We start from the raw sequence: 12,804 nt of genomic DNA on the forward strand, positions 1-12,804 counted from the left end.
TCAGCACCATGGACAGTTTCTTCCCCAGTTTAGGCACAGAACTGGCTCTTGACTCTTGGTTCTAGGATCAGGGAATCTAACATTAATACAAACAAACAGAGGCTCTGTCTACACAGCCTTCCAGTGCAAGCAGCAGGACACTGGAATAGAATAGGGCGAGGCCAAGGAAGGACCTGAAAGCAAGTGCCAGGCAAACTGCAGGAGCAGCAGCATGAAAAGATGCTTCACACAACATAATGCCTTGCCTAGAATAAAGACATTATGGGCTAAGCAAAGCTAGCGAAAACATGTTTCACTCTCAAACGGAACCCAATGTTACATCACAGCCTCTGAAGCAGCTGGGAATAAAACACTGAACCCTTCTTTCCTCTCATCATCCTCTTTATTCCACAAGGGGGGAAAATGTCAGAATTACAAAATTTGCATTGTCAGAATTTAAACACTTGGATTGGGGATGGGGGTGGGAGGGGGGGAGAGGGAGGGAAGAAAAGACATGGGCTTTGCTGATTTAATTCCAAAATTGCTCAAACAGCCACTAAAAACAAATGAGGGTAAACATTAAAAAAAGAAAAAAGTATAACCACAATTCTCTTGACTTCATAAAAAAAATTCTTTTCTGCCTTCCAACTTCTGGCCTTTGGACTGTTTCTTGGCCACTTTTCTGTATAGATTTGAGTTTTTTCCCTCCTATTTCATCCATTCTTCCGGTACTAATGTGTCCTGAAAGGAAAGAGAAATCCGAACAAAATTAACATTTTCAATGCAAGGTTGAAATTCCTTGCTCATTAAGTTTCCCATGCTCTTTTGAAGGAAGATATGGGATTTCTTTTTACATGGCAAAGATGTAATAAACTGTATCATAACATAGCAAGGCGGGGACAAACAGAAGGAACAGTGAAATGTCCAGAAAACGCAAAGGTGGATTACTGGCAAATGGCAGAGGTGACCAGCCTTGCAAAACAAAAACTGAATTAAAAAATGGTGGCTGAGTGCAAAGCTTTCAACAGGCTTTGCCCAATTCTTAAACTTACCAAGAAACTGCTGGTTTATGCAATTAGAATGAGTGGGTTTGGCTCTTAAAAGGAAGAATTAAAATGTCTTCTCCAAATTAACACCCACCTCCATGTGAACTGAAGAGTAAAGCCTGAGCCAAGAGAAATCTAACACATACATGACAAACCCATGTCCTGAGAAGGGACAAGACCCAAGGTGCTGCACACCTGCAGGATTCACTGACTTCAATTAGAGCTTTGGGTGCTCAGCACTTTTGCACGTACACCGAACTCTGTTACAGGAAAGTGCAAACTGATGCATTCTTGGAGTATCAGAGCAACCCTGGCTGTGGTTTTTGAGGGGCTGCATTTAGCTCTGGCTAAGGGAGAAGTGTTCAAAGGGGACACAGTGCCATTCCTTGCCTACTACACACTGGGGCACCAAGAATTTAATGTTACGAACATTCACCAGCCAGACAAACTGACACTAAGCTCACATATGGTCATCAAGCCAATACCTCTCTAGTTATATCCGCTTTTTTGTATGTGCAGTCCAAGGTTCAAAAGCACCCACGAGGGAGTGGAGAGGTTGTGATTGGGGTGTCTTGAAAGGGTCTGAAAAGGGACATGAGGCCAAATCTTCAATGTTGTGGACACTAAATGTACTCATGCACATATAACTGCCCGCACAAAGCACACTTGATACAGATCGGGCAATTACAAACGTAAACAGGAATTTGTACTCACAAGTAACAGTGCTTTGGTTTAAGGATACAGTGACCTGTGCCCATACTTTTGCATATAAAATTTAGTCCCCTCTTTGAAAATTTGAATCCTGGGTCCTAGTTATGTGTGCCTAGAGCACTGGGTAGGTACAACTGTATATACTTCAAAACAATCAAATAGAAGCTTGAGAGATCTTTCAACAGTGTATTCTGCAAGGGTTTCAATTCTATCAGATAAATGGTATTACAGTCTGATTCTCTCTCTTTTCTCACTCTCAGCCCGGAAAGAATGCACAGTGTAGGAGAAATGAAGGATATCACACAGGCACAGAAACAAGAGACACGCAGAAAGACCGGCAGCATGCTGGGCAGTCTGACCCCCACAGGACTATTGCATGGTAAATCCAACGTGGACATGGTAAATGAGAACCTTCCCCACTCCAAATTAACAGCAGAAATGAAGGGCTTTATACTGGGAAAGTGATGTGGGGGAGATCTGAAAATGATTTCATATACGGAAGGGACTGACCTCTGATGCAGAAAGCCAGGAAGGGATTTTCATAGTTTTTTGGGAGTTTTGTTTTTTAACTGTATCTCCTTCCTCAAGGATGGCCATGGCTGAAGAGGGGACAGCGGACATGGGGGCCAGGGCTCTGAGGTGGCATGGAACATTCTCTCTCGCAGGTGCCTGGCTGGCTGGCTTTGGCTCACATGCTCCAGGTCTAACTGCTCGCCATGTGGGGTCAGGAAGGAATTTGGGTTTTTTCTCCACCTTCCTCTGCAGTGTGGAGGGCAAGTCACTTGGAGGATTATCTGGCTGTATCTTATTTATTTTCCTACCATTACATAGGCCATGAGCACTGGTGCACCTTGGTCCTGCCTGTGGCACATAACAGTCTAGTCTCCTGTGGGCTGTAATGCTTTGGCCTAATTTGGGTTGCTGGGTTTAGTGTGTGGGTGCTGGGAGGTGTTGGTGGCCTGTGATATACAGGCAGTCAACTAGATGTAGCAGTCCCTTCTGGCCATAAACTCTATGATGCCACAGTGGGAGCCATCAAATCTAGTCTGATTTGATACTTGTATAAATCACGGCTTGGGTCACAAGTCAAAAGAGGTGGGTGGTCTGGCCTTGCTGCTACTGGATATCTGATTACCCACTCCTCAAAGCCACACCCAGTTCAGCCTGACTGGCAAGTCTCTGGTAAAGATGCCCAGGAATGAAATAGCAGAAACAGTGCAGGTCAGGACCAGGGAAATGACAGCTGTGTGAGAGAAGTTTGTACAGCGAATACTTTCACTACACTCACCTCTAGACGACATTCTCCATTCATTTAGAGGCATGATAACCCCGCCACGCCCCCCCCCTGGTTTCCATGGTTAATTTAGCTTTTGTTTCATTGTTGTATAGAATCCTTAGGCCCACAATAAAAAAAGCACGTGTGTTTGTATATGTATGTGTCACATAAACTTGGGAGAATGAAGGCTTCACACAGAAGTCATTTTCTCTTAATGCACGTAGATAACAGAACATTTAAAGACAGCTGTAATACACCCCCACCCCAGATTCAAAGCCGTACGTGACAGGTTGGAAAGTGGCTTCAGCTAAGATTTCTTTTGGCTGAGGAGCAAGCGAGCGATGAGAATGAAATGAAGCAGCCAGAATGCCTGGGAAAGGCAAATTCCAGAAGAGCCCTTACTTCTAGGAAGAGCAACCCCCTTTTACCGCAGTGTTCTATACTTTGCCAACCTACTGCTCTGTTCTGCAGCAATCCTGCCGAAAGGAAAGAGGGAAAAGATTCAGAGGACAGTGAGGAGGAGAGCAGCCCGGCTCCAGGAACTGGAGCAGATGAAAGAAAATGCAAAAAGTAAAACCAGGGCTTCCAATACCTTCAATAAAGACACAGGGGTGGGCCAAACATTACTGTTGCTACCTCTCCTGCACGGCCCACACCAGGAGAGTGGCTTTGACTCAAAGTCTGTGTCAGATAGCCTATGTCAGATACTCAGAGCAATGGCTAACAACAAGGGTTACACTGGGGTGGTAGTAAGCCAACAAAAGATGCATTTTAGCAGCTTATTCTCATATGAGAACCTGAAGAGAGGCCACCTCCACCGTTAGGTGGAAGTACTATTTTAAAGTTGGCATTTTGGTAAAAGCTCTTATTTGTCACAACCAATGAAACTATATGGCTCAACATGGAGAGGCTGTTGAGAGGGGTAGGGAGTAAGCCATCCCCCATTTATCTGCTAACAGAAGCCCTGGTAGAGCTGAAACAGTCAGATAAGCTTCAATGAATCTCCTTTCCCTGATTCTCAAGATTTCTTAATATAGACACCAACAATTTCTGGTTTTACTTTTACCATTTATATTTATCGTCTTAGCAAGATGCAAACTTCAGACTAACAACTGAAATACAGGAATGACAAAATACAGCTCCATCAGAAAAGAACTCTTGCTAGAGAACTCTATGCAAAGAAGGAGAGGGGAAATACCATATTGAGCATCCCGAGCATGGCTGGAAAATGCTGCTTTGAGAAGGGACTGAGCTCTGTTAATCTAGCTGATTATCTTTGCCCAGCTGCAGTATCTGAATACTGCTTATTTTTAAAGGCAATAAATCAGTATAAAGTTACTGAAAATACTATTTTTCTCTCAGGTTTTATGGTTCAGATTGCTTTGTAAAAAATGTGTAAACATGCATGTGCAAACTCCTTCCAGGGGACTATCAAGGGCAAGGTAAGAAAAAGAGAACAAGTTTGACTAAAAACATGTCAAGGGGTAAGCCCAGCAGCCAGGCATTGCACTAGCAAGACAGGGATCAAAGCCTGACTCTTTAAATTAGACTCAAAGTGACAGCACTTGAGTCTGGCAATTGAGGGGACCTGAGGCTCTGAGAAAGAAAATGGCTGAGATTCAGTCTGTAGTGATGCTGGGGTCAGGGAGCAACAACCTGAAGGCAGCCTAAGTGCATGTGTGTTTGCAAGATGACTTTGCAGTAGCGAGGTATGTATGAGAAGGATCTACGGATACTCTGATTAGAGGGCCAAGGATACATCTACAGGGTCAGGACAACTAACTAAGCTTTAGATTTATGTTCTTATAAAGGTTTGCTTCCACTAGGAAGGTTTGTGCAGATGGGTAAGCCACAGGGAAGAATGAAAGCAATTGTGCAGGCTAGGGACGGTCTTGCATAGGACATCAGGAATGTAGCTGGTTACATGCTCACATTTCCAACTTTCTTGGGAAGTGTGGTCTTTATAATAGTGGGGAAGGGAGGGAAATTCCACATGCACAGCAAGTTAGAACAGTGGTCTCATGGCTGATGACTTTTAAAGGCCAATCCAACAGGAGTCTTTCCAGTGGCTTTAATGGGAATTGAATCAACCCTATACCAGTACAGGAAGTCAAAGCAACATCCCCTTCACCACAAAAGCATTTACCCAGTAAGTGGAGCTGTGGAAGGTTGAAACTTCAGAGTACCCTTACAATGCAAGTTACTGTAAATGTTTGATGTAAAGCATCCACAGAGTTTAATACACCATGGAGTGAACACTCTTCAGAGCATGTGCTTTGTTGTAAGTACAGTTTTTCCAAGGAAAGCGTTATGGCCGAGACTTTCAAACCTGGATACCTCAGATCTCTAGGCTCCCAAGTCTGCATTTAGGCATCTAAATGAGCGGGCTGGCTCTCACAAGTGCTAAGCCACCAACAGCTTCAGTGAAATCCTTAGAATCATAGACGTATGGTGCCTAAAACAGTTCTCCAGCTGAGGTCTCACCAATGCTGAATAGAGCCATACAAATACCTCCCGTGTCTTACATACGACTCTCCTGTTAATACAATCCAGAAAGATATTAGCCTTTTTTGCAACTGCATTACACTGTTGGCTCATATTCAATGTCATCCACTATAACCCCCAAATCCTTTTCTGCAGTACTACCGCCTAGCCAGTTATTCCTCATTTTGTAGTTGTACATCTGATTTTTCCTTCCTAAATGAAGTATTCTGCACTTGTTTTACTGAATTTCATCTCGTTGATTTCAGACCAATTCTCTAATTTGTCAAGGTCATTTTGAATTCTAATCCTGTCCTCCTAAGTGCTTGTGGCTTGGTGTCATTCACAAAATTTTCTACACATACTGTCCACTCCATTATCCAAGTGATTAATGAAAATATTGAATAGTACCAGACACGAGAGAGACCCACCATGTGGGGCCGCACTAGACGCGGCCTCCCAGTTTGACAGCGAACCTCTGATCACTACTCTGAGTAGTCTCTCAATTAGTTTTGTACCCACCTTATATTTCATCTACACCACACTTCCCTAGTTTGTGTATGAGAATGTCATGTGGGATTGTGTCAAAAGCAATACTAAAAATCAAGATATATCGCGTCTACTGCTCCCCCCATCCACCAGGCCGGTAACCCTGTCCAAGAAGGAAATTAGGTTGGTTTGGCATGATTTGTTCTGGACAAATCCATGCCGGCTATTCCTTATAACCCTACTATCCGCCATGCTTACTGCTGGCTGTTCTGCACTTCTGAGAAACAGCCCATTCATTTAGGTGCCTTAATTTAGGCCCCAAGTTGAAAAGTCTTGGCCTATGAGGAAAACCCATGTTCTGTCAATGCCAAAGGAAAAGCACAAACTCCATCTCAAAATTCAAAGTATTTGATCAATTCATTGAGCTGCTTTATAATCCACTCTCCTCAAAACCCTACAGCTGGTAATTCTCCAGTGACAGCCACCCCCACTGCAAGCAGCTAGACTACTTGCTATTTAGCACTCCATCAGGTGTTTGTGCTGAAAATGGCCAGTGGAACATGGCAGAGCTGCCCGCTTCTAAATATGACAGGAACTGGAAACTAGTAACTTGGTGCTCAGCACTAGATCATCTGCTGATGTCCAACATGGCCGTCTTCCTTCCCCTGGCTTTTTGGAAACCAGACCCTACACAGTTACAGCCACCTCCCTTCCTCTTACCTCTTTACTGCTTTCTGGGCCAACATTCTGTTGCCTGCCAGGAATGTGACACTGCCCAAGATGGCCAGGTACTTCAGAGTCTGGAACATGTTAAGTTGAGTCCAATAGACATACATGAGCCCCAACATGGCTATGAAGAGATAAGACAGGAAGTCTCATTTTAAAGCAAGACCCTAGTTAAAACTGCTCATGGCACTAGACTAGACAAATCACACACTGTGCTGCCACCCCTAAGCCTTGGATTCCAGTCTCTCCCTGGCACCTTGGCCCAGGAGAACCAGAGGGCCTCTGCAGTCAGTTCCATGGGAACAAGGGCCTTGTGCCATTGTGGGTGATGAAAGAGTAGCACTGGTGAGTTATGTCTAATTCTCTTCAAATGGAAGATTGGTGGATGCAATAAGAACATCTGAGTGTGTTAGAGGAGGAGGATCTTCCAGGGTTCTGTGAGGGACCAAAAAACAAATGAGAACTCGGAGCTCTCAGAGAAAACTAGGTCCCATCCATTCCTGACCAGGACAAGTTGGTCTACAGTGTGTGCGTGTGTGTATAAATAGACTCAGGAAGGAGTACAGGGAGATCCCATAGGCCTTCGTCCCCACTCCACTGCCACAAAAAAATTCCCCATCTACCAAAGGGTGAACACACAACAAAAATAGTGACCTCTGATATGAAGAGTGCTATTAAGTGTAGGTAAGTGGTGTGCAAGAGGAGCCCAGTATAATGACAGCTGTTATAAGCAGATGGACAAAACAAGTTTATCACCATATTAACAATTCTGAAAGGCAGAAAGAGGAAAACGAGAGAGAAATGTTATGCTATTAAGTCATTACAGTTAATAGGTTGTGAGTCCATTTATCATCAGAGTACTCATCTGTAAAGTCCATGTGGGAAGGAGGTCATACAAAGCAGAGAGCATCTGACACTTACCAGCATGTCCCAGGTGAAAGATAATGGTGCTGGGAGCAAAGCTGAAATTGGAGATGTTGGCACCAATCTTTATCCACTGAAAGAAAAAAATAAAACCCCAATCACAATGGCTTTATTAGACACCAGCTTTTATTTGTCATCAGTTAACCACAAAGTTCTTCAATATGCCTTTTAAACTGGAGTTACTTCAAATGCATCAATTAAAATGGCCAAGACTGCAAAACCAACATGTTTGTTACTGCTTGTCCACAGGAGGAAACAGCCTGGAGTAGTTGCTGTGGGAGAGCGACTACAGAACCGCTATTCCACAATAGCTCCCCACACCGCACTAACAGTGTCTTTGTGTGGTGTAGCTTTCATTCACACCTGAGTTTATTTCACAACAGCTTCCTCGTGTAGACAAGCCCTTAAACAGTGGTCAACCCAAGATACCATCTCGCTTCTGCCAAGCTGTTAAGGCAGAAGACACTGCTCCTAGTTGCGATAACAAATCTGTTTCTGATTTCATGAAAGCAGCCAGTCAGTTAGTATTTCTTTAAGAGTTAGATACCAGCTATCTTGGAGTCTGCAGGATCTCACAAGTATTTTGCTAAACAAAGCCTCCAAACCCATCCTTCTCTCAGAAAAATCTGATGTGCCTTGAATTCATATGAATAAAACTGGTAAAAGTGAACATGATGTTCTGTTACTGAACCCAGGATGAAACTAGCTACAGTTCTAGAAGAAATAAAAGGTTATGAATGACCATGTAATAATGTCAGTTTGAAGGGAGTAGAAGAGACGATGAAAAGGAGAATCATCGCTGAGGGGGCGTTGGGTAAGTCATCAACAAGTGCACCATGGATTCTGAAGGTAACTGGACACGGCTCTATCTGATTGCCCCCCAGCCTTCAGAAGAGGAGAGGTTGCATTTGGAACACACTATGAGGTAAGGGTGAGGGTTCAAAGAGGAGCCATATGTTTTTCCCACCAAATCAGGTATAATTTAACTTGATGAGCAGAGAGATTGTAAAGTATAGTAAGCAAGTTCTAAAGTGGTGTTTAATTGATGACAGGTGCTTGGCTGATGCTGTACATTTCAGCTCCAGCAATAGGGACTCAAATGCTGATTAGGTCCACAAGAGGGAATCAATCTGGTGGTCTCTCAGCCTCTTTTAGCATGTCCACATCACAAAAAATCACCATGCAGTTTGGTATGACTGTCTTTGTTCTAGAAGAATCTAAACCTGGAACAGCAGGGGCAACTGAGGTCAGAACTGAGAATGTCAGCAGAGCCACGTGGGAGAAGCTTAAACTGTACAATGCCTCATCCTAATCAGTGCTATTAGTTTTCTAACTGGAGCATAAACAATTTAGGGACAGGGAGTTAGAACTGACAAGCTAGTCCAACCCTTTGCACATAGATTGGGACCAGAGTAGCTCCATTAATTTGCTTGTAACATCCCATTTCCATAATGCCCTGCCTTGTTAACATCAGGCTCCTCCTAAGGACTGGAGAGAAGCTATATCTGTCAACAAGTAATGCTAGTGAGTGAGGCAAGAAAGCCTCTCACTTGATGCCTGGGAATCAAAACTGCACTTCTACCAAGGCCAAGGAACTTTATTACATTTTCTTTAACCTGTTCAGTGCCTTAAGATGATTTGCTGGGAGACCAGCATAGAATGAAACAGAACCAGAGAGTTATCTGAATTAGAAGGGACCGCTAGAAAGTCATTGCTCTTCCCTCTGTATCAAAGCAAGACTGGATTACTCCTAACCAGAGAATAGGTAAGAGGTGTGGCTGAAGTTGTTTACTGTGCTAGTTTTGGGTTGTGGGCAGAAGAGAAATTCTATATGGAATCTATTCAACTTACCAGAATTAAGAGCAAAAACAGCGGGGAGAGGATCAAGGCTGTGAATGTGTTGGATACCACTGTAGGAGGCCTCTTTTCAGGTTCCCTGAACAGGTGCTGTAGAGAGAAGTCCTTTTAGAAGCACTTCACAAGAATAGCTTTCACCTCAACAGTTTCTGTCCTGGTCACAGGTCCCACACACTAATTTTGATTGGGGTGGCCCCTTTAAGTATCAAAGGCCCTCTCCATGTCTTTCTTGTGAAAGTGTCTCCCTCCTCCAAAACGTAATCCCTTGCTTTCTTGCGATGTCAATTTTCCCTTGTAGTCTGTAAAACAGGGAATCTCCTTCTACTCAGCATGCATCATGGATGCTACTCCATGAGCTGACCTGAAGGGAGAGTGTGTGAGAGAGAGAGAAAGATCGATCTTTAGGAGCTGGAAGCTTTCGTTGGTCTCCATTTGATGAAGCATAGAAAGTGTGATCTCTAACAAAACTATGTGTTCCCATTGCTCAGATCTGGATCTCCTCAATGATGGCACAATATTTTGTTGCCACACCACTGGGACACAGAGCTTATTTCTGCCTACTGATAAGTAATGCAAGCCCCTATCCACCAAGAAGTTATTTTTGTTTTCCTCCAATGGGCATCACTAACATGGTGACGATGCTCTCATATGGAAGGCTACGTTTTAAGACGGTCACTGATAAGGGTAAAAGTGAAACTGGGTATCAAAAATAGAATTCATTCCCATCTTTTGAGCTGTACCTGGATTTCTGGCTTGGGAATGAAAAGCTTCTTTGACTGGACTGTGGATGGAGTCTCTTCCTCTGGGAATTTGATAACAACATCAGCCTGAAATGGAATTGAACAAACTTACAAAGCCATGACCCTGGTGTATGATCTATAAAGACTATTACACCCCCCCTTCACACACCCCCCCGAGACAGATTCCCCAACATAATGAAAGCATTAAAGACGACTAAGAAATTCAGCCACACTACAACGAACAACTTACCACACAGACCTACTGAATTGCATTTTAAACTGACATTTCCTTTTCTGAACAGGGAAGGGAATGCCCTTCATTTAGCACTATACAGCTGGATATGTTCAAATCCCAGCTGGTACACACAAGTTACTTCCAGGGAAGGCTTGCCTCTGAGCCTATGCCCAGTCAGTACAAGACTGATCTCAGAGAGCCTGTTCCATGGCTGCTCAACCATGATACCCAGAACTGAAAAGTCATTCTAGTCTTGCTTTTGCACTGATTCAGTATGTATATATTATATTTTTTAAAACCAAGAGTCTACATATGCCATCAAAGGAAGCAAGATCAGCCACACAAAACTACAGCATTTGTCTCTTTATTCTTCTAGGCGTCTATTATTGCGTCTCGCTACACTGTCAGTGATCCCACAACCATGTCACTGCACAGTCGGCAACATACCACATTCCACAGGATTGGATTTTCCAGAGTGGCATCTCCAATTATCAAGTAAAGGGTGTAGGTACCAGAGGCAGAATCAAACTCTGTCTTTCTCTCAGCAGTGTCCAGTTCAAACTTGTACACATTCTTGCTGTCTGGTTCTGCGACAAACACCACCTCCTGCCCAGTCTTTGGGTTGTGAAGACGGACAAATGTCTGAGAAGGAAAGTGATAATGGCTTAATACTTAGAGAGAGATTTTCATCACAGGAAGAAATCTTGGTTTTGACACAAATGAGGCAGGCAAGTATTCATATTTTACAGATGGGGAAACTGAGGCACATGGTAGCAAGTGATTTGCCTAAAGTTAGTGACTCAGTGGCAGAGCTAGAAATAGAATTCACGAGTCCTGACTACTGGGCACCTTACTGAATCGCTTCAGCACAATCCTTCCCAATGTAGCCACACTCTAATACAGGAACCAGAGCAGTCCACAAAGTCTCTTGGGTGCCAGGCATTTCCTGCTGTGGCTGCAATTAGCTCTACGTGCAATGTTCTACGATCGACACATGCCTGGTCTATGGACCACAAGGTTGCTACATCGAATGCAACCCTTAGGCATCAGAGTTTCAGGGAACATTCTGTGTCCAAGGTAGAAATGCACTTTTACAGCACAGGATGAAACTTCCTCCTCTCTGTATTTGTTTCTCTAAATAAGCCATGAAGTAAAGCTTAGCAGAGGCTTATTTAAAATGAAACAAAATAAGAGAACTAGATTCACTCTGTTCAGATCCAATCTTATTTCCCTCCCTTTTGGGTGCACAAAGTATTTATCTACAATTTTCCTATCACAATTTGTTTCAAACACAGACAACAGGATGGTTTTCAAACCTAAGAAAGCTTTTCAAAGAGCAACTGCTGCCTAAGATGCCTCAAGAGGCAGCATCCAGATGACAGGATAACTACATAAATTAATTCTGACCTGGTGAGGGATGAGCTCAGCTCCACTGTTCACATCCACCAGCTGGAAGGACAAGGCAAAATTCTGATGGCTGTCAGCTGTGAATGATCCTTTGGCTTTGGCTGGATAAGCTACCCTAGGGAGGAGGCGGCGGAATAAAAAAATGATTAGAGATGGTTTTCCAACAGAGTGTTTGGAGTGACTGACATGCAAGTCGTCTGGCTAACAGTGTCATGATTTACTCATGGGGGACTTACTGCAGATTACTTGATAAAACAGACCATCAGTTCAGAGAATTAAAATGGATCTCTGTTCCATCACTACCCTCCCACAAAACTGAGGGGGGGAAAAGTAATGATTTAGCATGATTTATTTCTGCAAGCTATTTGTATAGTGTGTATTTTAAGGGGAAAAATATTGGATTTAAAGAAACCCCACAAAAAATGATTTACAGTTAGGGCTGTGCAAATAATGGATTTCTTGGTTTGCTGGCAGTTCAAAAAAACCAACAACCCTGAAAACTAAATTTCCAGAAAAGTGAAAAGTAAAAAAAAATTTGGTTTGGGTGAAACGAAACTATTTGTTTGACCAGAAACAAAATGTTTCGTTTGCATTTTAAAAATATAAAATTGAAGAAAAATTCAAAATGAAAATTTACCACCCCCAACTCAATGTTTTGGAAATGACAAAACAAGAGGTTTTAACTTCCAGAATTTTTTGGCTGAAACAATTTGGCAAAACATTTCAGAGTCGCCGAATCTGCATTTTTCCCTGAAAATAAAGTTTCAGCTGACAAGTTTCACCCAGCTCTATTTGCAGTAGCATGACCCTACACCACACATTCATCTCAGAGGTTCCTCTAGATGAAATCTGCCAATACCACGAGCACTTAAGCCATTATTTTAACTAGTTATATCTGCTAACTTGAGCATTGTCAATATGAAATAGCTGCAT

General features: G+C 43.1%; 1 protein-coding gene across 6 annotated transcripts in view; it reads right to left on the bottom strand.

Annotated features, from left to right (window-relative positions):
- Positions 1-360: 360 nt before the first annotated feature.
- RPN2 (ribophorin II) overlaps positions 361-12,804 on the bottom strand; it is a 32,339-nt gene continuing 19,895 nt past the window's right edge. For 4 of the 6 annotated variants that reach the window (XM_073309704.1, XM_073309701.1, XM_073309698.1 and 1 more), the window contains 6 exons: positions 11,872-11,986; positions 10,912-11,106; positions 10,230-10,316; positions 9,484-9,579; positions 7,630-7,705; positions 361-720 (listed from right to left, as the gene is read on the bottom strand). In XM_073309704.1, the coding sequence (XP_073165805.1) occupies positions 536-720; positions 7,630-7,705; positions 9,484-9,579; positions 10,230-10,316; positions 10,912-11,106; positions 11,872-11,986 (754 nt within the window). In that variant the 3' untranslated portion in view covers positions 361-535. Of the gene's footprint in view, positions 721-3,414; positions 3,489-6,702; positions 6,833-7,629; positions 7,706-9,483; positions 9,580-10,229; positions 10,317-10,911; positions 11,107-11,871; positions 11,987-12,804 lie in introns of all 6 variants that reach the window. The other 2 variants (XM_073309699.1, XM_073309700.1) reach the window with 2 other exon arrangements.

The sequence above is a fragment of the Lepidochelys kempii genome, chromosome 13 (genome assembly GCF_965140265.1).
Source record: "Lepidochelys kempii isolate rLepKem1 chromosome 13, rLepKem1.hap2, whole genome shotgun sequence".
Lineage (NCBI taxonomy): Eukaryota > Metazoa > Chordata > Testudines > Cheloniidae > Lepidochelys > Lepidochelys kempii.